General features: G+C 37.8%; 1 protein-coding gene across 2 annotated transcripts in view; it reads right to left on the minus strand.

Annotated features, from left to right (window-relative positions):
* LOC137273759 (serine/threonine-protein kinase N2-like) overlaps positions 1 to 21,761 on the minus strand; it is a 74,670-nt gene that overhangs the window by 29,802 nt on the left and 23,107 nt on the right. Inside the window, exons 1-2 of one of the 2 annotated variants that reach the window (XM_067806600.1) lie at positions 7,415 to 8,663; positions 7,063 to 7,136 (exon numbers count right to left, since the gene is read on the minus strand). The exons of the other annotated variant lie outside the window; for it this stretch is intronic. Of the exons in view, the coding sequence (XP_067662701.1) occupies positions 7,063 to 7,136; positions 7,415 to 7,460 (120 nt within the window). The 5' untranslated portion in view covers positions 7,461 to 8,663. Of the gene's footprint in view, positions 1 to 7,062; positions 7,137 to 7,414; positions 8,664 to 21,761 lie in introns of those variants that run through there. 2 annotated transcript variants of the gene reach the window in all.

Genomic DNA, 21,761 nt, shown 5'->3' on the forward strand with positions numbered 1-21,761 from the left:
AATGAAAATATTTCACTGAAAAAGTTCAGAGCCAGTTATCTTAAGAAAATATAATTAAAAGGAGTCTACACCCTTTTTCATTTTCAGAAACAGAAGTAATCAAGACTTCACAATTATCAGACTTGCATGGGCTGTATTGGAGGAGTTTGTCTTAGGAACTTCATGACAGCTTAGAAAGTTTTGTTGAAGGACACTTTTTAAAATTTGTCTTGAGGAAAGTGTTTCTAAGAGATCATTTCAGTTAAAACGTTTTGAATTCTGAAATGTTGGAGTTTGAGATATTTGAGTTAAAACATATTTTGTTGATGTGTGATGTTTTTTGTGATGACAAACAGCTTGCATTCATCAGAGAAAATACACGATGTTTTGCAGATTTTTTTTACAACTTCATAACACTATGATACATGGCAAGCAATCAACTTCCTTACATATTTCTGTACTTCTAATGTGAACATTTATTCTGAACTGTGAATTGGTAAAAATAACTTTCTGACATTCATACCCCAAAATAATGAGACTTATTCTCGTCACTTGACACCCACGCAGACACACATACCTGCCCCACTTATCACCAGGTGTGAGTGTGACCTGACTCACCTGGCTGTACAATCAGCCTGCTGAGATCACGAACGTGACACAACATGCAGTCACCAAACATCCCACGACACAACTGAGTGTGCTACAACACAAGGGCTATCTCACCGACTAGCCTCACCCTGTACTTGTGGCATACTCAGTGATACTTCTGAAGTCTGTGTGTATAGTATCGGAAGGGCTCAGTGTTTCAAAACTTCACTACAGAGACAAGATACTTGGGTTTTTCCCTGACACAAGAAACCAAACTTGAACACACCTCAGTTTGGATGAAACATACAAATTCAAGAAAGGAAGAACTCAAGGGCTTTTTTTAAAGCTCATAGTTTAATATTTTCAAACAAAACTCAGGACTGTTCTACTGATGAATGAACAGTCTGGAATGTGTAAAAACAGTCAAAATGCAGGTGTGAGTGAGTTCATATCATGGTAGGGGAAACAAGAATTAAAATGCAGGAAATACAAGAAATGATAAAACACTGGGATACCTTACATACTTATACAATAGTAAGAGAGAAATTTGATGACAGCCGACAGAAAGGCTATTCCATGAATTCAGTATGCAAACAACTGAAGTCAGTTACACCCTTGCATCACCTGTGTTCTACTACCCAATGTCACATGTGAGGTAGAAAGTCTCATTCACATCATGTAACTTTCCTGTGAAAACACTGTGTTCAACAGTCAAACGTTGACATGAGATGCATATAAAAGGCTAATTATACAATTCAAACGTAAAACCTAACTCTAACAAACAGTTTCAATGTGAGAAAGGTCTAACAACTGAGTGAGTGAGTGAGTGAGTTTAGTTTTACGGCACACTCAGCAATATTACAGCTATATGGCGGCGGTCTGTAAATAATCGAGTCTGGACCAGACAATCCGGTGATCAACAACATGAGCATCGATCTGCGCAATTGGGAACCGATGACATGTGTCAACCAAATCAGCGAGTCTGACCACCCGATCCCGTTAGTCGCCTCTTACGACAAGCTGAGTCGCCTTTTATGGCAAGCATGGGTTGCTGAAGGCCTATTCTACCCCGGGACCTTCACGGGTATCTAACAATTGAAACACAAAATGTTCCGTAGGGTCTCACTTGGAAGTAGTACCTCTCACTGAGCTACAGCAACATACCTAAATACTACAGGAAAGTGAGGGAGTTTACTTTCACATCGCTTTCAGCTATATAGCTGCGCTCTGTATATATCTGAGTCTCGACCAGACAATCCAATGATCAACAGCATGAGCATCAATCTACGCAATTGGGAACAGATGAAGTGTCCATCAAGTGAGCAAGCCTGACCACCTGATCTCTTATGTTGCCTCCCAAGGCAAGCATGGCTTGCTGTAGACAAAGGAATTCTGATCTGCATCTTTTTGGGTGAGAAGAGTGAGTGAGTGAGTGAATGAGTTTTATGCCGCACTCAGCAATATTCCAGCTGTATGGCGGCAGTCTGCAAATAATTGAGTCTGGACCAGACAATCCAGTGATCAACAACATGAGCATCAATCTGCGCAATTGGGAACCAATGACGTGTCAACTAAGATAGCGAGCCTGACCACCCGATCCCATTAGTCGCCTCACACGACAAGCAGAGTCACCTTTTATGGCAAGCATGGGTTGCTGAAGCCTATTCTACTCGGAAAAAGAGTGGCAGGATGTTTATACTGTGTACTAAACTCAATCACTGAATTCCATACTAAATCAACAGAATAGCATCATATACTGACAAACTGATTCATGAATTCAGATAGCACTTTGGGAGTCAGAGAATTATCATCAATGAAATGCCCTGAAGATTATGTTACCATTTGGAAACTATAACCAGGAACCTCCTGTAAACTATCAATAAAATCACAGAACTGACCACATTTATCCAAAACACTTGTTTAATCTGATTTCTCTCTTTTAAAATCAATTCAGCACTAAAATAATTCTTACTTAGTTTCAAATATTTCAGGAAAAGATCTCAAAACATCTGATCAACAACTTGATATTTCCAAAATTCAAATTCAAACCATTTTCTTGACAAAAGCAAAAACACCTTCAGCTGTGCATGAAGCTTACTGTCTTCTCAAGACAGGTTCTGGACTCAGTGTAGAATGATATCAACAAATACGGCCAATATTTAAGTTCACCTTCATGTACCTTTACTACCCATTAATAACCTTTCACTCAAACAGACCTTTCAGTCAAATTCTAATTATAAGAGAGATATAATTTTCTCCCAGCAACAAAGAACTGAAGTGTATCTTGGCTTCCAACACAAACAACTCAGTGATGTTGCATTACACGTTATAGACATGTAACAGACCAGCAAACAACAACTTGTAGTAGATTTTTTGTGACTTTCATTTATTGAGTTCCTTATTAGCTAAGTCTCTGCGATAAAGATGGATACATCAATCTCACCATGCTCGCAGATCTATACAGACCCTTCATGGAATAATATAACCAGCCTGTTATCTTACAGCAAGGAGTTCTTGAGAAGGGAGTACTTAGCTTGCCTGACCCTCCCAGTCTTAAAAATATGAAGTAATGAGTCTTAATGGTGGAGGGTAATATAGACTACTCCTAGTTTTCTTGAAACTACAAATGAACATTTCACAGCACATTTTATTGAGTTATTGAGCTTAGTTGGTTTGATGCTACTGCAAGCACTATTAAGCTTGATAAGAGAAGAAAGCTTGAAGGGATGCAGGGTCTTGTCTTATTACATGTTTAACACACTATTATTTGTTTATTCCAACTACATGGTGGCAGTAATCAATACTGTTTGGACCAGACACACATCATGAGCATTGATCTTTACAAATGGGACATGATGGCAAGTGTCAACCAAGTCAGTAAGTCTTGACCAATATCCTGTGTCAGAACTTTACAGGTGATGCAAGTATGGGTGTCTGAAGACAAACTCTAACCAAGAATTTCACAGGTCAGATATTCAGGTGACACCAGGCTTGGATGGGAATATATGTGCTCAAAACATAACAGCAGCGAATCAATGATCCAACAAGAGCACACGTTTCTCAGCATACAATAAAAAATACATTATATGTCCTTTTGCGCACGCCCCTTACAAACTAACAAAATTAACATAATTTGAAATGTGTTGAAGAAGTTTTTTCCCCCTTTATTTTGGGTGAATTTACAGCAAGATAACAATAAGAAACTGGAGGCAAAATAATTCTCTATGTCCATTTTAACCAAATGTTTGGACCGCCTCTGTGGTGCAGTGGTTAGAGAGTTCAATCCCCAGGTGCAGAAGATGTTAAAATATGGTACTTGTTGGTCCCTGCCTGGCGTTAGGTATTAATGGGTAAACAAGGACTGTGTTGGCTCGGAGTCCGAACATTATCATGATTATGTGTCCCATTGGGGTATTCATTCTTATCATACAAGGGTGTTGTTCTCAGCCCGATAAAGCCAACGGATATTTGCGATATCCGTTGGGGTCATATGCGGATACCAATGAAAATTAGAGAGGTCATATGCAAATTCTAGGGACTACTTTCACACTGTTAACAAACATGGCGTCATGCCATCTATCGGTGATTGTGTCCAGATTGACGGCTGTGGCTACGGTACTGTGAGTGCCTTGATGGGTGGCAACATAACAGTACTCCCTTACACCATGTGGAGGCGGGCTACACACTGAGTGTTTCAGCCTGGACTATCAGCTCTATGTCATTTATGTCACTCTCTCTCTCTCTCTCTCCCCCCCCCCCCCCCCCCAAGACATCCATATGAGCAATATATTCTCAAGTACGATGTTCAACCCCCCTTTCACCTCACCTTTAACCAAATGTTTAATATTCTTAATATAAATTTAAATTCACATTAATTAATTCACATTAATTACAAACTCATTAACACCCATTTTTCAACTACTTATCAGCCTAAACTGCAATTAGTTACTAAGTTCAACCCTTGCAATTTTATCAACACGCAGGTTAACCTCAGCCTGTGTTATCTTAATGTTTTGTATGAGCACAGAGTTACACCATATACATTCATAACACACCATTAATAACTTAACAAGTTTCATAAATATTGGATGCATAATCCCAAATACAATATTACCATGTAATCATAACATTCCATTAACCTGACTTCCAAATATTTGAACAGCAAGAAAACCTTTCCTCAACCTAAACAAATTAATCCTGAAACTAATTTGCTGCAACATTTCTCATACTGCAATATCATGAAATTAATGATAAATGTACAAATGTATAAATGCCCCTTCTAGCACTGTTGCCTGTACTGTAGTGAACGTTTACATTCCCAGCATATGACCCAAGCAAATGGACAAAAAAAAAAAAAAAATTGAAAAAAAGGGCCATTCCTGAACCTGCTCATTGTCCACCAGAGCCAATGAATCCAGGCATTGTGACCAGATTAACCAAACACTTGGGCCACACGGGTTAGTTTACGAAGGGTTTTTCCAGGCTAGATTATCTGTTAAGATAAGCTTAGTCGGTCACTACTGGCTCTGCATGTCTTGGGACTAGCTATAAGTAACATCCACCCTGTGTACTGACTGGCTGTCTGGAAGGGAGAACGTAGGACACGCAGAGCAGCATTCAGACTACCTCACAAAATAAACATTGGTGTTTTTATAACCATCTGGGAAAGCACAAGGACATTTGCAAGGGGATTGTTCAGACGCTCTGCACAGTCAACCCAGAGAAATCTTCTCAAATACTGCCCAATGAGAGCTATCTTTGCGGAAGATGTTAGTAGTACAACATATTTTTAACTTGTGAAGTAGTCAAAAAAGTGGGTCTGTGAGTTTGTTGTATACTGTTTCTTGAATGATCTTTTTCATGATGGCTTGTCACCTTGCTGTGGAAAAATAACCATAGCATGGCATGTCATGGTTGTTTGCCATTAGGTGAAACACACAATCATGGACTTGTCGACATACCAGGCACCACAGCTGGGTCACTTGGCAATCCAAATGAAACCACAGAAATCAAGAACAGACTCTGGGATAGAATGTGTTTCAAACATCAGCTTTTTACATGAAATCACCAAAACCCTGTCAGTGAATGATTGGATTTCATTTATTATAACAATTAAAACCCTATTGCGCGTCGGTAAGGAAGTGGGTTTCACACATTCCAACAAAAAAATCACTGAAACCCTTTCATGAATCAGTAAGGAAGTGGGTTTCACACATTCCAACAGAAAAATCACTGAACATTTGTCTTGAGTCAGTAGCAGATTGGATTTCATCAAAAACATGTATTTATGTCATACATATGTCATATACATGTATATATGTAGACCAGAATTGGCAAAGTAATTGGCCATAAACCATGGAAGTATCTCAGCACAACAACAATGCCGGCAATGTGTTACATATCTAACGTTGCTCATCTGATGGCAATCCTCGGAACTCCCACAACACAGACAAAGCCAGTACGATTCACCATTGATTCAGCTCTGCAGACTTGTATTCTCATTCCTCATGTCAATACTTCCTCACAAGTTAACATTTAACAAGAGTCAATTCAAAAACTGATCAATGATTCCTTTGGAGGCAAACCCTCCATATATCGTCAAGTATGATTAGCAGATCCATGCAAGACCTCATAAAAAGCAATAACATTCGCTTAAATGTATTCATGAAATAGCAATGAACAATAGCTTAAAGTCACTATCATCTATTATGAGCACCAATAGTTTGCCTTTGCATGAAGCTGAAACAATTCATATAGACGAGCCTTGTTTGTTTGTTTTTTTATTGTTATGCTACATAAATCACCCTTCATGAAGGTCTGAAGACATATAAGTACTTGGATATATTTTATCTTACACTTTTCTATATGGTTACGCATCAAATACCACTACATCTAAAAGATCTATTTATCAACTGATAGTAACATTATATACAATCCATGATGAAAGATAGTCTGTCATATAGACCCTGAAGCAAATATATCCAAGAAAGCCCATGCAAGTCTAGAAAATGAGGGAAGTCTAGCTTTCAGAGCTCCTTTTCATTATATTTTTTCTTTTACTATGAGCCCCTTTTCTGTAAAATATGGTCACTTCAGGGACATGTTATTGGTCTATGTGAAACATTTAACTCTGCTATTAGTGCTAAACCAAGGTGTATTGTATAATAAAAAATCTTGGATTCAGTGGCAGTCTGAAATGTCACTGCATGAATTGAAATTCATATTGAAATAATTGACCATTGTTGGGATCATGATGCTTTGGACAGGTGGAGGATTTCCGCATACATTAGGGAGGTATATGAGATCTGAGAACTTCCTATATTCGAAAACTTACATTTTGTAAAAAATTAACACATTATGTGACATGATAAACGAAACTATTTGAAATCACATCCTATACCACGCTTTCAAAAATAATATTGTGATAACTATCATGATATAAGTGAACATCAATAACCTGATATATCAATAACCCCAGACACCCTTATGGCTTACCTTCTTTGTTAAGTTAGTACTGACAATTTCTTTCTCTCTTGTCATGTCTTTCTCAACAGGCTTTTCGCTGAGAGCTGACGGAAAACAACAGCTTATATAGCAACATTTTACTGATACTGCACTGTCAACCAACTAAGCTTTTTATCAAAAATGAAATTTAAGAGTTATTTATTACTTATGTGTAAAATCAATATATTAAATGCTCAAATATTTGACATTTCAGAGAGTTGTAATCTACAACAATAACAAGATCTTAAAAGCTCATTACTATTACAACAGGAATAGCAAGCAAACCATTCTGTCCTTGTAAGGGCAAATGCATCACAGGAGTGTTTATTTCAATCATACTCACGTTTCATGCTAATTAAGGTAACAGGTATTGGATTGCTATCCATCATGAAATATTATTCTAGCTACTTTTCCTTAGGCAGTAGATGAACCATCCACATCAGTGCTAAACAAATGCCAAGAGATTTTGAGGCATCACAGAATCATCATGCACCATCAGTCAGCCATCACTGACACGTATCCATTATTGAGGAACTGGTATGATCCATTTCATCACTTCGGAATCCACCACAGACAAACAATCACAACACAGGAATGATAAAAATTCACAAGCAAAGAAGAATACTTCACAGATCCCTCCGTCCAAAAGGAATCAATTTCATTTCACAGACACATGAACCAAAGAGAGTTTTCACATTCACACAACTTGCCACATTTCTGATAAAAGATTGCCGATACCAAGAGTTGTCAGGTTTTCTGTGTCTTTGTTCTGTAATCTTTACAATCACTGTAGATAAAATACGACTGCTGTACCTGGTCTAAAAAAGGAAACAAAATGTCGGAACACCCTACATCACTCAATGAAATTGCTGGCACAATCCCCTTTGGTAAACATGAAGATGAATACTCAGATTCCCTATGTCAACAGATCAGTTCTGACACAATAGTCACATATGTATCAGCAGACATCAATAGATAACCTCACACAACAACAAACTGGAGTTAGTAAGGATTTTTCTCATCATGAACATGACGTCTGGAGAAATGCTGAATGTGTAAAACACCGCACATTATTGAGGATGTAAACAATGTTTAAACTGTCAGTCACTTCAACAGCTTCTGGAGCATTGTCGAATATAATCCCCAAACACTCAGCATCAAAAAAGTTTCCACAATATGTCAGATATTCATTTGGAAAAAATATATCTCACTGAAGAAACCAGTCACAGTATCTGTAAGCCAAGTGTCACTTCTCTTCGCAAATATGCACAGGGATATCCCAATAACCGAGCAAACAGCCACCTTAAACACACTGGGAGTTATCTATATGGTTCCCAAACCAGTTCCATAACATCGTCACAGAAAACAACAATCAAAACATCCAAATGTTGTTATAATGCAGAAGTTTTTTGAGTGCCTTCTGCTTTTTTGCCATGTCTTCTGCTTGTAACTGTCTGCCCCCTCCTCTCTTGACTGACTGACAAAGGTTGGGTCAGGCTGAGCTGTACAAATACAGGTGTAAATTTGCTCACATTCACAGTTGCTGAAGGAAGCATCCCCTAGCATCCACACAGCTCTCACACATGCAAATCAAAAGGCAATGTTATAAGACTACACACGTCTTACACATTATCTAAGGGTACAGAGCACAGGGCACCACATTTGTCCAGTCAACCTTTTCTGTACACAAGCAGACACGATACGGACTCATAAATAGCAACTTATATCTAAAACTCTATTAACACAGCATTAAGCATGAAAACATGAAGGCGTCTCCTCCACTCCATAGAGCTCCCATTATGAAAGTCTAGCCACAGTGGCTTATCGGCCACGGGAAGTCATATCAGTGTGTAAGCTTGTTCACTGGAATTGCTTTTTCACTCCCTGTGGAAGTTGAAGTCAACACAGAAAAATTAACATCTACACCAGCGCCCTCAACAGCAGCAAGCCACGCAGAAACATATTCTTGGACTCGGACCTCCCAAACAAGTGTCATGGCAGCTACCTGAAAGTGCTTTCCACCACGTATCTGCAAAATCAATCTCCCACAATATGCTCCCAACTGCACAGATTTACGTACTTCCCGTGATTCAGACCCAATGCTGGCTACCAGGTCAGTGACCTATATTTATTCCACTTGAAGAGTTAAATCTTAACACTGGTTCTCCAAACTATGTTGGCAGAGCTCTTCAAGAAGCTTATTCATAATAGAAATTATCATTTGTTTACAACCAATAATACAATAACTAAGACTTAGGTCAAAGTTGAAAACTTTTATCCCTACAGTCTTACATGTCTTTGTGGAATCTGTGCTTAACAAAGGGAAAAATAATTAAGATGGAAGAATTTACGCTATTCCAAGTTACAGCTAAAAAATTATCTTTGTGCTGAAATATAAAGCGCTGACTAAATACTTTCAGTAAATACAATTTCTCTCTCAAATATGTACAAAAAAACAGAAATACACCTTAAAAAAGAAATACATATATCCATTAAAAAGCCTAAATCCTGTTCGATGTTTCACATGTTCAAAAGTCATATGAATGATAATAAAACCTGTGACAAAGGCCGCATTCTGTGATACAATTCCTAGTCCAAAGTGTTGGGTGTTGAGGCTTTCACAAAAGCAACGCTAAAACAACAGATATTATGCTTATGACATTTCAAAGTTTGTTTCCACAAAGTAACAAAGCACTCCCAGTACGACCTAAGTCAGCATGAAATGAAGACTTGGAGGATACTGGGAGTCTGTACTTTCCATTTTGATCCAGACAAGCCTAAATCTTAAATATTTAACAACAGGTTAATGACTGTGTGAAACAACTGTAAGGCCAAACACCCAAGACAGGATAACTTTAGCATGGTCAAGAAAAACTAAAAGTTGACAGATAGGTTAGTATTTGAACAATAACTATATGCAGTCAACTCTCATTAATCCAACATCGTCCATTGCACAATAAATTGTCGGATTAACGAGCATGTTGGACTAAATAAATGCGACTAAATTATGTTTATTCAACTTGTTATCAACAAAAGCGTCGGAAAAAGCTGATTGTTAGATAAACGAAGGTCGGATTAATGAGACATGACTTCGCTCTTTTCTCCTTTAAACTAATTTTCCCATAACAATATCACAGATGATATTTACTTTTTCATCTCAACCACAGATCTCTGTAGCAACTGGTAGGTCTCAAAAGTTATCAGATATTTTGAAGCCAGGCCTGTGGTTGGGTACACCTTTGGGAGACCTTTCAAACACTGTTAATGACATGGTACCCTCTCACTTTCATGCTGCATTTCCATACTGACTCAAGTGACCAACAAACTCTCCTACATCTCAGCTTTCCAAACTGTTCTAGCCCCCAGCCTTGATGGTTCAACATGATTACTGATGTAGGTTAATTGAGACCAGTGAAATCACCACAAGTTCCTACTCTGGTAAACAGAGCTACCAGAAAATATACCACTTCTACAAGAACAGCCTCTAGCAGTATAAACAAGCAATATATGGACCAGTGATCTATTTTAGTCCTGCCAACACTCCTAAGGTTCTTGGTGACTACTAGAGCTTCAACAAATACACTTGAGAGGAATATGATGTTTTACAAATGTATGATGAATATGAATATTTACTCATGAAGACTTTATGCTTAATATCAAGTAATAAAACAACAGATATGCCATGTAATTGCTTAAGCTGAAACACTTACAGTCCTGCCCCATTTATCCGAACCTCAGATATCTGGAAAACTCACCTTAAAACGAATTCACAACATTGTAAAATTACTCACCTATCCGGAAATCCAGTTTCCGTAACCGTGTGGTCATTTTCACATACAAAACACTAAATTATGTGCATTTTTGTTTCGTATATCCGGATGGTTGAGCACCTGTATATTTACACACCCAATTACCGAGGGCCACGCTTGCTTGCCGTAACATGAAAGTAGTCGGCAGGCTTTGAAGCGTGAGAAGATAAACTACCTCTGAGTAGCAAGGTGACACTGAGTTAATTTTGAGGCATGTCAATTTGTGGGTCACTATACTTAATTAATCCAGATGATCAAGCAGGCTTGGACAGCTGTGAGCGAAAGGACAATTGCTAACTGCTTTCATCATGTGGATATTATCCAATCAAATGAGGACTAACAAGAAGACATGGCCTTGTCGGAACTGCACCATACACTACGATCCTATGCACGAGTTGCAACTGTGACTGTTATGATCTTGTGAATGTCGACAATGACGAACTGACTGGCAAAAGTCCTTTTCTACACATCCAGTGCAAAAAGCTAACTGATTTCTTCAAGCGAGCATATATAACTGCATGAACAGGTATGAGACATTGTTTGTATGCACTGATATTTGTTAATGTGTATTCAATAAAGATTATGTCTGATGCCTACTATGTTCATTTCTTTGTACACATGGCCTGTGGTTCAGGTATCCCAAAATTCGGTTATCCGGACAATTTCAATAAAAACACAAGTGTTTGGATAAACGGGGCACGACTGTAAATACTTTCCATAAAAAAAGCAACACATCATGAACAATGCTGCTTATGGCCTGACGATGGTGAAACTAATATGTTAAAACCACTCAAGTAAAAACACTCTTTAAAAATATTCATAAATATTTGATTCTTATAACTATGAATAATGAATTGAATTTATGAAGGGATGAGGTATAATTGACCAAATATGAGTTAAGTGTAACAAGACTGCATACAATATTTTTCTCCAGAAATGGGCATTTACCTACTAAAGGTCTTATGATGTGTTGTCATACAGGGCTTGTTGAAACCTCACAAATATATATACCAATATACCACGCTAACTTGACACAGTTCAAGATAATGGGCTGAAAGTTAACAGTCATGAATTTGTGTGAGTCTTCAGTAAATCTTGACATGGACAGGATTTGTTTTAAGTCAAGAGCCATACTGAAGAAAAGGTCAATGGTGCCAAACTGGATGATCAAGCTCAAGATGAGACTCTTGTTTCAATTATTGATATCAATATTATCATCAAGGTTTCTGAGCAATCTATTTAAGGACAGGTATTAACTTATTTTTCTACTGGTTTAGGTCAACAGTATTAAGTTGTGTGGTGTGATCTGACAAAGGAATGCTTTTACACAATTCAGTATGTATGCCTCGAATATATTAACTCAAAAAGGAAAAAAATATTCCCTTCCTTTTTCAGCCCATTAACAATTCAAAATTTATCACTTCATGCATGGGGTACAATAAGGCTGTGCTTTCTAACTGTATCTTTTGGTCTCAGTAAACAGTTGTAATCTTTCTACACTACTCCGTTGTCCAGGCTAGGCCAGTTTCATAGATACATATGACTGATTATTACCTAAGTTTTTGCCATGATAATAAGTGGTATAAAGGATAATAATAAACAATAACCACCAGATTTGTACATGTGTACAAAGTCCCATTAGGAAATATTGAACTGTTTTGGGTTATGCTATGGAAACAAACAATACCCTCATTTCAACCAAACTCCACCTTGTTGCCATAGAAATATGTTTTGTTCTCAAATTTCTGACAAGCAAAGGCACCAGTTATTGGTAATGTCATGAAGAAATGCTAAACGTTTCATGAGTTATGCACGCCAAATGGAGAGCAAAATGGAAAATGTTTCTTGCTGATGAATCCTAAATGCTTGTTAGAAGTGTAGTATGCCCTTTAACATTGTAGGAATGTGGCTGCATAGTATTAGTATTTCCATACACATGTTGGATCTTGCAATAGTCACTTTCAGGAACAAGCAGACTGGCGGTGTGTCACCAGTGGGTGATCCTCAGGCCTGACATGTTGATACTTTCCCTGCAATCAATCTGGCTAATTGAAAACCAATATCCCCTGATAGGGTTTCATAACCGTCATCTTGAATTTAAATCCCATGCTGCGGCACGCCAAATAATACATGAATTCATATTTCTGTTTCTTTGTCAATTTACAAGGAACCTGAAAACAGCTATAGTACTATCAGAAATTGGTTGATTTTTAAATTGATTTTTAACGTTTATCTCTAGAATTTATGTAGTTGATATGTGGAAGTGTGAAATACCTGTTTAAGTAAGTTCCGCCTAACTTCAGTTCAGTGGTAGGGAGATAGGAACCCAGGAAAAAGTACTTTACCGAGGAGACACAAGCATGTAAATAAGCAATGCAGATTTTTTCAAAGTCCATAGCGACTCATTTGGAACAGACCATGACTTTATGTAAATTAATATGCGATAAGATTATATTACAAAGGGCGCTTTTTAAATTCTTACCTTTTTCTAAGTTTTGCATGATTTTGCGAGTTTATACTATTTGCAGTTGTGTAAATTTGAGGGATACAGAGTAACAGCCAAAAAACAGTTTGTTTTTTTATTTCTCACATTACTTTGGAATAAGATAACTCTTAACATACCTATTTTGAAAGCTGACTTCATTATCAAAATTGAAATTTTTATCTGTTAACACAAACATGTTGATATCTTGCAGATCTTGTTCGTGTTGGTCCATGACAGGTGAACATTACACTTACATCAGAGTGAACATTTGGTATAGTGATACATACCCTAGTGTGACAATAAACTCAAGAATCGCGACACATGTAATGCCTAAATCTGCTATGAGCTGGAGAAGTGAGATAGCATTTTTGTTGTAGATAGTTGACCATGAAGAGCACTTCTGTTAAAAACATAAACATTTCATGTGAAGTCTGCCATAATACAATTATGAAACAGCGGTTTGACCTTATAAAAGTGAGTGAATGTAGTTCGGTGGTCTTAGTGAGTGAGTGAGTGGGTGGATACCTTTGCATTTTAGTTCCCATAAAATAATTTCTACATGTATCTTATCATCAACATCAAACAGTCATTCCAAATCACAAGGTCAAACACTACAGCTTGACAAGTATTAGATGAGCCAGTGCAGTTAACAAGTAGGAAGGGCAAGTAATTTGGACGAATACACTTGGTTGCTACTGGTAGATTGGCCATTAAGCACATGCAATACATGCTGACCATGACGTGAAATCAATACTGCTACTGTTTAACACGTCTCATAGAGTGATTTAATTCCGCAAAACACCATTACAACATGATTCACACAAGGAAATTGAACTTTTTCAATATTTAGACAACCTGTTTCCCTCGTTTCAAATGGAATGTTCTGGAGGGTGTTCCCATATATGCAAACTGGGGTCATTTGTCAGGTCATGGCTTACCTAGTATTTGTCAAGCAGTAAGCAACATATCAGAAGATGAAAAGGGAACCTAATGTAGTCATAAGAAAGTGAAGGCAATAACACTTTCACTTATGAAGATAATGAGATAAGAGGGGGACATTGCACACCCCTCCCTGAGTGCTTGGTGATGAAGGTATTGGGGGTGATGGGCATGGGAGAAGGGCACATGGAACACTTGTTGGCATGTAAAACAACCTGTCACAGCAGGGAGGTCACAGTTAACAAGCTACCAACTTCATCCTACACACTAAGTTGTCGTCTGCAACATTAGCCGCTTGCCTGATGCCCAAGTCAAGTAAAATTCTGTTGATTTAAGTAAACTTTGTAATTACTGTTCACAGTTATGCTGCAACTCTGAATGTGGGTCTAACTACAAACTGAATTCCTGATGCTTCAATTATATTCTATGGCACAGTAAAGAAATTATAATTGTCTTAATGCGCAGGTCACTGTGTCCTACAAAACAAGCCCTGCAAAACTAGTGGCGGATATTTGTGATTATCAATACATAAAGCCCTAAACATAGGAAACTACCACTCGAAGACTCCCAGCTCCCAGAGCTCCGTTCAAAGTGAAAAATATTTGGGTGTGGTAATGTATGGTGAGGTGAGGTATGGTGAGACGAGGCGAGAGTATACTGACTCAGAGCTGATGTGTGATTGATTAATGCCAAGTACTGCAACAAGCATGTTTGGCACCCACAGCAAGTCCTTCTAAAAATGGAGAAGAATATGGTGGAAGTTGCATGGCTACTCAACTCACCCTCATATAGGAGGAAAGTACAGAAGTCAGGTGCCCAGCACTCAAAGCCCTTTACGGGATAGAGAATGCTGGCATGAAGGTGTATATGAAGGGAGTCAAGGAAAAACTCTTAAACCTTTGTCTGACACTGACAGTTGGAAATAGGTGTGATAAGTCTGCCATGATCGACTTACAGCAGTGTGTGTGGTTGGTGTCATAGCATTCAGCGTTTAAAAAGTCAAGGTAACATACCTCCAGCTCCATTAGAACAGAAACAAACTACTAGATGGTACTTTGTTACACAGGTGCAGGCCAAGGATCTTTTTCTCCTCCACAGATATTTGGCACTTTCACTCCTGATAAAGTTGTTGTGTAGCTGTCATTTTCAACAGTTTTCTGACCACTTATGGAACTGACTGACTTCATGATAAGGCTCTAAAACTTATATATATATACTAACAACTGTCAACGATAAACCAACAACTCCTCCTTTTCGGACTAACTACTTATAAAGATGTGTATAAAAAACACAGACCAGAAACAGTTTTAGGCAATCTTACATTACAGTACAGTGAGTGATAATCTGAACGCAAGTCCATGCCATTCCTTTCTTTACAAGTATAATGAGTGAACGGGTGAGTAAAGTTTTACTCTGTTCTGGCAATATCACAGGAGACAGGAAAAATGGGCTTCACACATTATACCCATTGGGGATTCAAACCTGGGTCTTCAGCATGAAGGGCAGACACTTTAACCACTAGGCTACCCCACTGCCCTACATGTATAACAACATGGGGGAAAAGACAAAGGTCTTTGGTCATGTTATGTTTTAATTTTCCTGTAAATATTGTGGTGCAGTCCGTTTATGTGGTGCAGTGTCATTATCTGTTGTGCAGACTGCTTATCTGTGGCACAGTAAGGTTATCAGTTCTACAGCTGAAGATATTGAAACTGAAAATGAAAGATGAGTTATAAAATTTCATTTCACTATGTATGTACTAAAGTAATGCCGGTAATGCTTGGAAAATTTTTGTTGGCTTCAATTTCAATATAATAAATCTGACATAAGATACAAAGATAGATAGATAGATGTACAACTCTACCTCGTTGGATATTAAAGCTCAGACGAAAAAATGCACTTAAGGGGTGACTTCACAGGGAGAAAGTTTGATGGTTTAACAACTTTCATACATATTCTAAGTACCAACTGTAGCTTTGAAATACAGGCTATAATTATTCATATATCCTCTAACATTAACGATTGTAAAAAGAGTTCATTCATTAGAACATGAATATGTGAAAAAGAGGGAACTCTTGTATTAGTTACAGACATGGAAATTTGAGACAAAACCACAAGTCTGAAGCATGAGTCTTGTCTTTTGTCTGTTCTACTGACTGAGAGAGTATGGTCTAATGTTGCTGTTAGTAATATTATCCCAGCAAAATCATGACAAGGGACACCAGAAATGGACATCACAAATTGTATCCATGTAGGGAATCAAAACCAGGTCTGGTGATGAGATAGCACTTTTACCACGACGCTACCCCAAACAATCCTCCTTTGGTCTAAATAACTTCAATAATTTGAGTCATATATATACGTTAATAAGATCTGGTAAAGATAATGCCAGCTGACAGTTTCAGACAGGTATATAAGCTTTCAGTGTTGGAAACCAGCCACAGGTGTTCACTTCCCGATATATTCCAGCATAATTTTCTTGAACTTGGTAAACTAAAAATTGAGGATTATATGAAAACTTGAATCTTGTTTAATCAATTTGAAGTACTACAAAAATTGTTGGTATCTGCAACAACCTTAAATCTTCTAAACATATAATGTAGCTACTGTTTAATTATTTTGTAAACATTTCATTAAACCAATGAACACATAGGACAGGGTCCCACCTCTTTCATGACAGTATTGGAGTTCATGGATAAATCAATCATCCAGTTATCTCCCCATTGCTGAAGGTCACCAACTGACTCCTTGGCAGTCACACATGTACAGTGCATCATTATCAATGTTTTGGTAATTACTGACACTAAGTTGACACTGTATTCTAATTCTGAAAAGCTACAGCCTGCATATTCATTGAAAATTTCAGGCTATTTAAATAAGAACAGCTTGTAACAAAAATGCAACTGAATAAAGCCACATAAAGTTATCAAATAACTCAAATTCTATAACACAAGATCTGGACATTTGACTAACACAAGTTCTATTATACAACTGAGACACCTTCAAGTCTGCTCACAACCCAGTGTCCCTGATCAATGTGAAGGTTATGTGGGCACAACAAAAGCTGTGGGCTTGGGTGGTTGGAGGCAGAGTGCATGGAGAGCTGTAGTCTGTTTCACAGTCCCTGAACCACACTATTTTCTCTTTCACAAAGCCCTTCCTTAAGCTATAGCTCTAAATGGAGCAAGTCAAGATTTCCCCAGGTTCAGGAATCTCCTAAATCTCCCCACTGACTTGGGTTCCCTGTCAGTTTAACTGTGTTTATTTGTTACTATGAAAATGATATATATTCAAGAACTAGGCATTAGTATAGCAGAGAGCTCGGAGAGCTGCAGCTTGAGGTTGTGTTGTACACATGCAAGTAGGAACTATGTTACATCCACCCAACAACACGGAGCTACGTATCTGAGCTGTGTTTAACACAGAAGCATGTGCCATCAAGGCCACCTTGCCACAAACTAAGTCAGCAAAAATGCGCATGCTTATGTTTCACTAAAGAAAGGGAAGAAATACTGTAAATCTGTAAATTTTCTGCCTCACAGCTTCTACTTGTTTGGGTACAAGCTTATTCTGAGTCAAAATGTGAAAACATAAATATTTACAAATATACCGAAGAAAAATACTGCCTTGTATAACTGCACAAATACATTCAATACAACAGGACTGATTTTGAAGTATTTTTTCTGTGTTCTGGTACATTCTGGACTGAGGGCTGATGGGGTAGTCCCATGGTTTTAGTGTTTGATCATCAGGCTGAAGACCCGGCTTCGAATTCCCACATGGGTACAAGTGTGTGAAGCCTATTTCTGGTGTCCCCCACCATGATATCAGTGGAATATTGCTAAAAGTGGCTTAAAACTAAACTCATTGTCTCAGAGGAATGGATTGAAATTATGCTACTACTACCATCATTTTGATAATCATCAAACTTAATAATACATCATTTCTTCTTTTTCTAAATAATGCCGCAAACCTTTTGGTATTTTCATCTGGTTTATTACAAAAAGTTGAAAAACATTTAATAGTTCAAGCTTAATAATAAATTTGCAGCCATAATCATAATGCAAGATTTCTTTTCAAATGGATTTCTGCATCTTCCATAAATTGATAAATGTTCTGGCATACAGAACAAGCATGCACACAACTACAAACATCTTCAGTCATGGTTCTTGGAGACGGTTACTTTGGCAGAAATTAACTGGAATAGTGCTGTATTTTAAGAGAAAAGCCTTGGCAAGAACAACACATAGTGTCCTCTTTGCCACAAACAATGACCACATTGAGCACATTCAGATGCCCTCAGCTGTATCAAGATTTACCTTATCACTGTAGAAACCTCTCTCTTCTGCAATAACACTACATTCCAGTCTGGAGGAAACAAGGCTGATGCTGTTTGATAACAGTATCCCCCTGCCCCAGATATCGGGGAACATACCCTTCTGATATAGTATCTCAACCCTGGATCAAACAGTTCTTTGTGCTGCGATCTCTGCTTGGAAAATTAAGTTGATTTTCACACCAAAAACCAGTAAGGAAATGGGAAAACAGATATTAGGTGGTCCTGTTAATCAAACAACAAATTTCTGAATCAGTGGAATCACCAAGTCCAAAGAGTATGTTAACTTCAAGTGAAATTTCATGTGAAGCTGATCTAACTAGCCTAATATGTTTCAGATATTGTTTTCACTGGTACAAAAATTGTTTTGTACATTCATCCATTGATCTGGAACAGTTGCCATCAGTCTCCCTGAATCATGGTAGGCCACAAGAATGTCACTGCCACCTGTCTTGGGGCAAGTTAACATTTGTGATTTTTAAGCTTTCTTTCAGTTGTTGACAGCATCATATTCCATCTAAATATTACCATTTGAGTTCGAACAAGGAATGATAATAACTTCGAACACTACTTCAATAACATGCGCTTGTAGACATTTGAGTATAATCAACTGTTTGTATTATGCTTTCGACAGTGAACATGGTGTATTGAATGTTGTTTTCTGCCACATTCAGTAATAGTAATCAATCTCGTACACGTCTAATACGCATCACTCTTAGTAACCACTGTAACCTAATGACGTAGTATGTGAGTTGTCAGCTGAGCTTACCTCAATATTTGATGACAAGAATGTACTGAAGTATGGCCTGCTACTGGTTAAGGTATCAGACTAAAGCATCAGATTTGAAGTATTACAGCAGTCAAAGTTTTACATTGGATAAAGTATCACAACATTTAAAGCATCAAACTGGTCAAAGCATTTTCACACTGGCAATAATGTCACAGAGTTAAAAGTTTCACAATAGTGAAAGTGTCACAAAGTTTAACATTTCATACTGATGAAAGTGTCATAGTGAAAATTTTACAATGGTGAAAGTATGAAACAGTTAAACATTTCACACTCCTTGAAGTATCACATTGGTTGATGTACCACACAGGTTACAGTATCAAGCCAGTTAAAGTATCACATTGGTCGATGTACCACACAGGTTACAGTATCAAGCCAGTTAAAGTATCACATTGGTTGATGTACCACACAGGTTACAGCATCAAGCCAGTTAAAGTATCACATTGGTTGATGTACCACACAGGTTACAGTATCAAGCCAGTTAAAGTATCACATTGGTTGATGTACCACACAGGTTACAGTATCAAGCCAGTTAAAGTATCACATTGGTTGATGTACCACACTAGTCACAATATACGTGATTGACACAGTCATCACAAAAAGATAACATGGTAACCACAAAGAGATAACATTGTAACCACAAAAAGATATCATTTGCAACTGTCATGAATATGAAGCTCTTAAAACGCTGGTGTACAAGTACTGATGCTGGTCTACAGAAGGTATCACGCTGTTTAAAGTGCTATACAGCTGGAAGTACACAGTAGTATTGAGTTATATCACCAAGGAATCAATCCTTCTTTGGCAATTTTCATGCAGTATTTTCAATTGATGAAACTTATTTACTGATAGATTTTACTCTTGATACAAATGGTCTTGCCATCATGAGACAAAGTGGTACTTACACGATGGGTGTAGTTATGTTTACACCTACATATATACATGATGTCTGGTTGCAGCGATGGTGGTTTAACCTGACTTACTGCTGTGAGACACTCCGCTCGCTGTTGGCATTAAAACAAAAAAACCTCCCATTTTCCTGCATGTGATTTAACATGAATTGTTCATTCCTGCGTAACCGTAGCAACCGGAGTCAAAGTTACCACAAACAGGGTATTTCAGGAACTCAACAAAAAGATTAAGTTCATGAATAAACAATAGCCCTATCACCTTACCTCGTCAAACTGCTCATAGTCAAACTGGCTGGTGCCTTGCATACAGTCAAACATCATTCTGTTATGAAGAGGGTCTCCCTTGTCACACAATGACGGATCAATGTCACATTGGATATGTTCGTGTCTATATCACTGCCACCTACATTCATCCATGGACGGCCATTCCAAATGGTTTGTGAATGTTAAAGAGCATTCACATGTGATTTCAACGTTGGAAGCTGATTTTTTAAGCGCTCAAAAAATGTCAGCAGCAACAAAAAGTATGTTTGTATGATACACATCCAGATATATATCCAGTAGTATTGACATAGTATATCCTCATCTTCATCCCAAATTCCTGGCCATCATCAGACATCAGTCAGTGACACTGAACCACTCATCAAGAAACTGTCAATCACTCTTCACATGGAAGTGAAATTGACGGGTAATATGTGAAATGGACTATGAAATGTACAATTCCACAGCTTCTACATGTGCAGAAGATATCTGGCAGAATCTGGGTCAGAAATCCACAAGATGTGGACTGAGTCATCATGGCTGGAGTAGGCGGCAGGAGGGCTCTTTCATTGCTGCTGGACCCCGCAACAACGGTGGTGCCGATTGCATGGTGATTACTAGGTGAAACAGATCATCTGAGTTTTTCTGGGGGCTATAGCTGGTAGACTATCACATCAAGTAAATCCAAGGCATCTTATCTTTCTCTTGACATTAGGTAGCACTCAGTGGTAACAGACAACTTTAATATCGCTGCTAAACATTAACCCTTGATGTTCACAGAAAAGACAATTAATGTCAGTTGCACGTCATTATCACAGAGTGTCAGCTTCCAATTGTTAATTTCAATCTGATGACTGTATTACCATTATTGATCAAGCAAAGTGACCCATTACTTTGTGATGGATTTCAAAAGCAGATCAAGAAGAAAGGGCTACACAAAATTAAATTGTAATTTCCAACTTGCCAATTTCACTAATGGTGAAGGCATATCAGCAAATGACTCCTCACAGCTCTCCACTATATTTGATTTGATCCACCAGCTTGCAAATAATATCAAATGATGCACATATATCAGGAAAAATCCTCATAAAATTTCTAAAAAGCAAATGAAAAAACATTTTCTGTGATCTTAATTGCTCCAATATGTCTGAAGTTCAGCAAT

Source organism: Haliotis asinina, chromosome 2 (assembly GCF_037392515.1).
Source record: "Haliotis asinina isolate JCU_RB_2024 chromosome 2, JCU_Hal_asi_v2, whole genome shotgun sequence".
In the NCBI taxonomy this organism is placed as follows: domain Eukaryota; kingdom Metazoa; phylum Mollusca; class Gastropoda; order Lepetellida; family Haliotidae; genus Haliotis; species Haliotis asinina.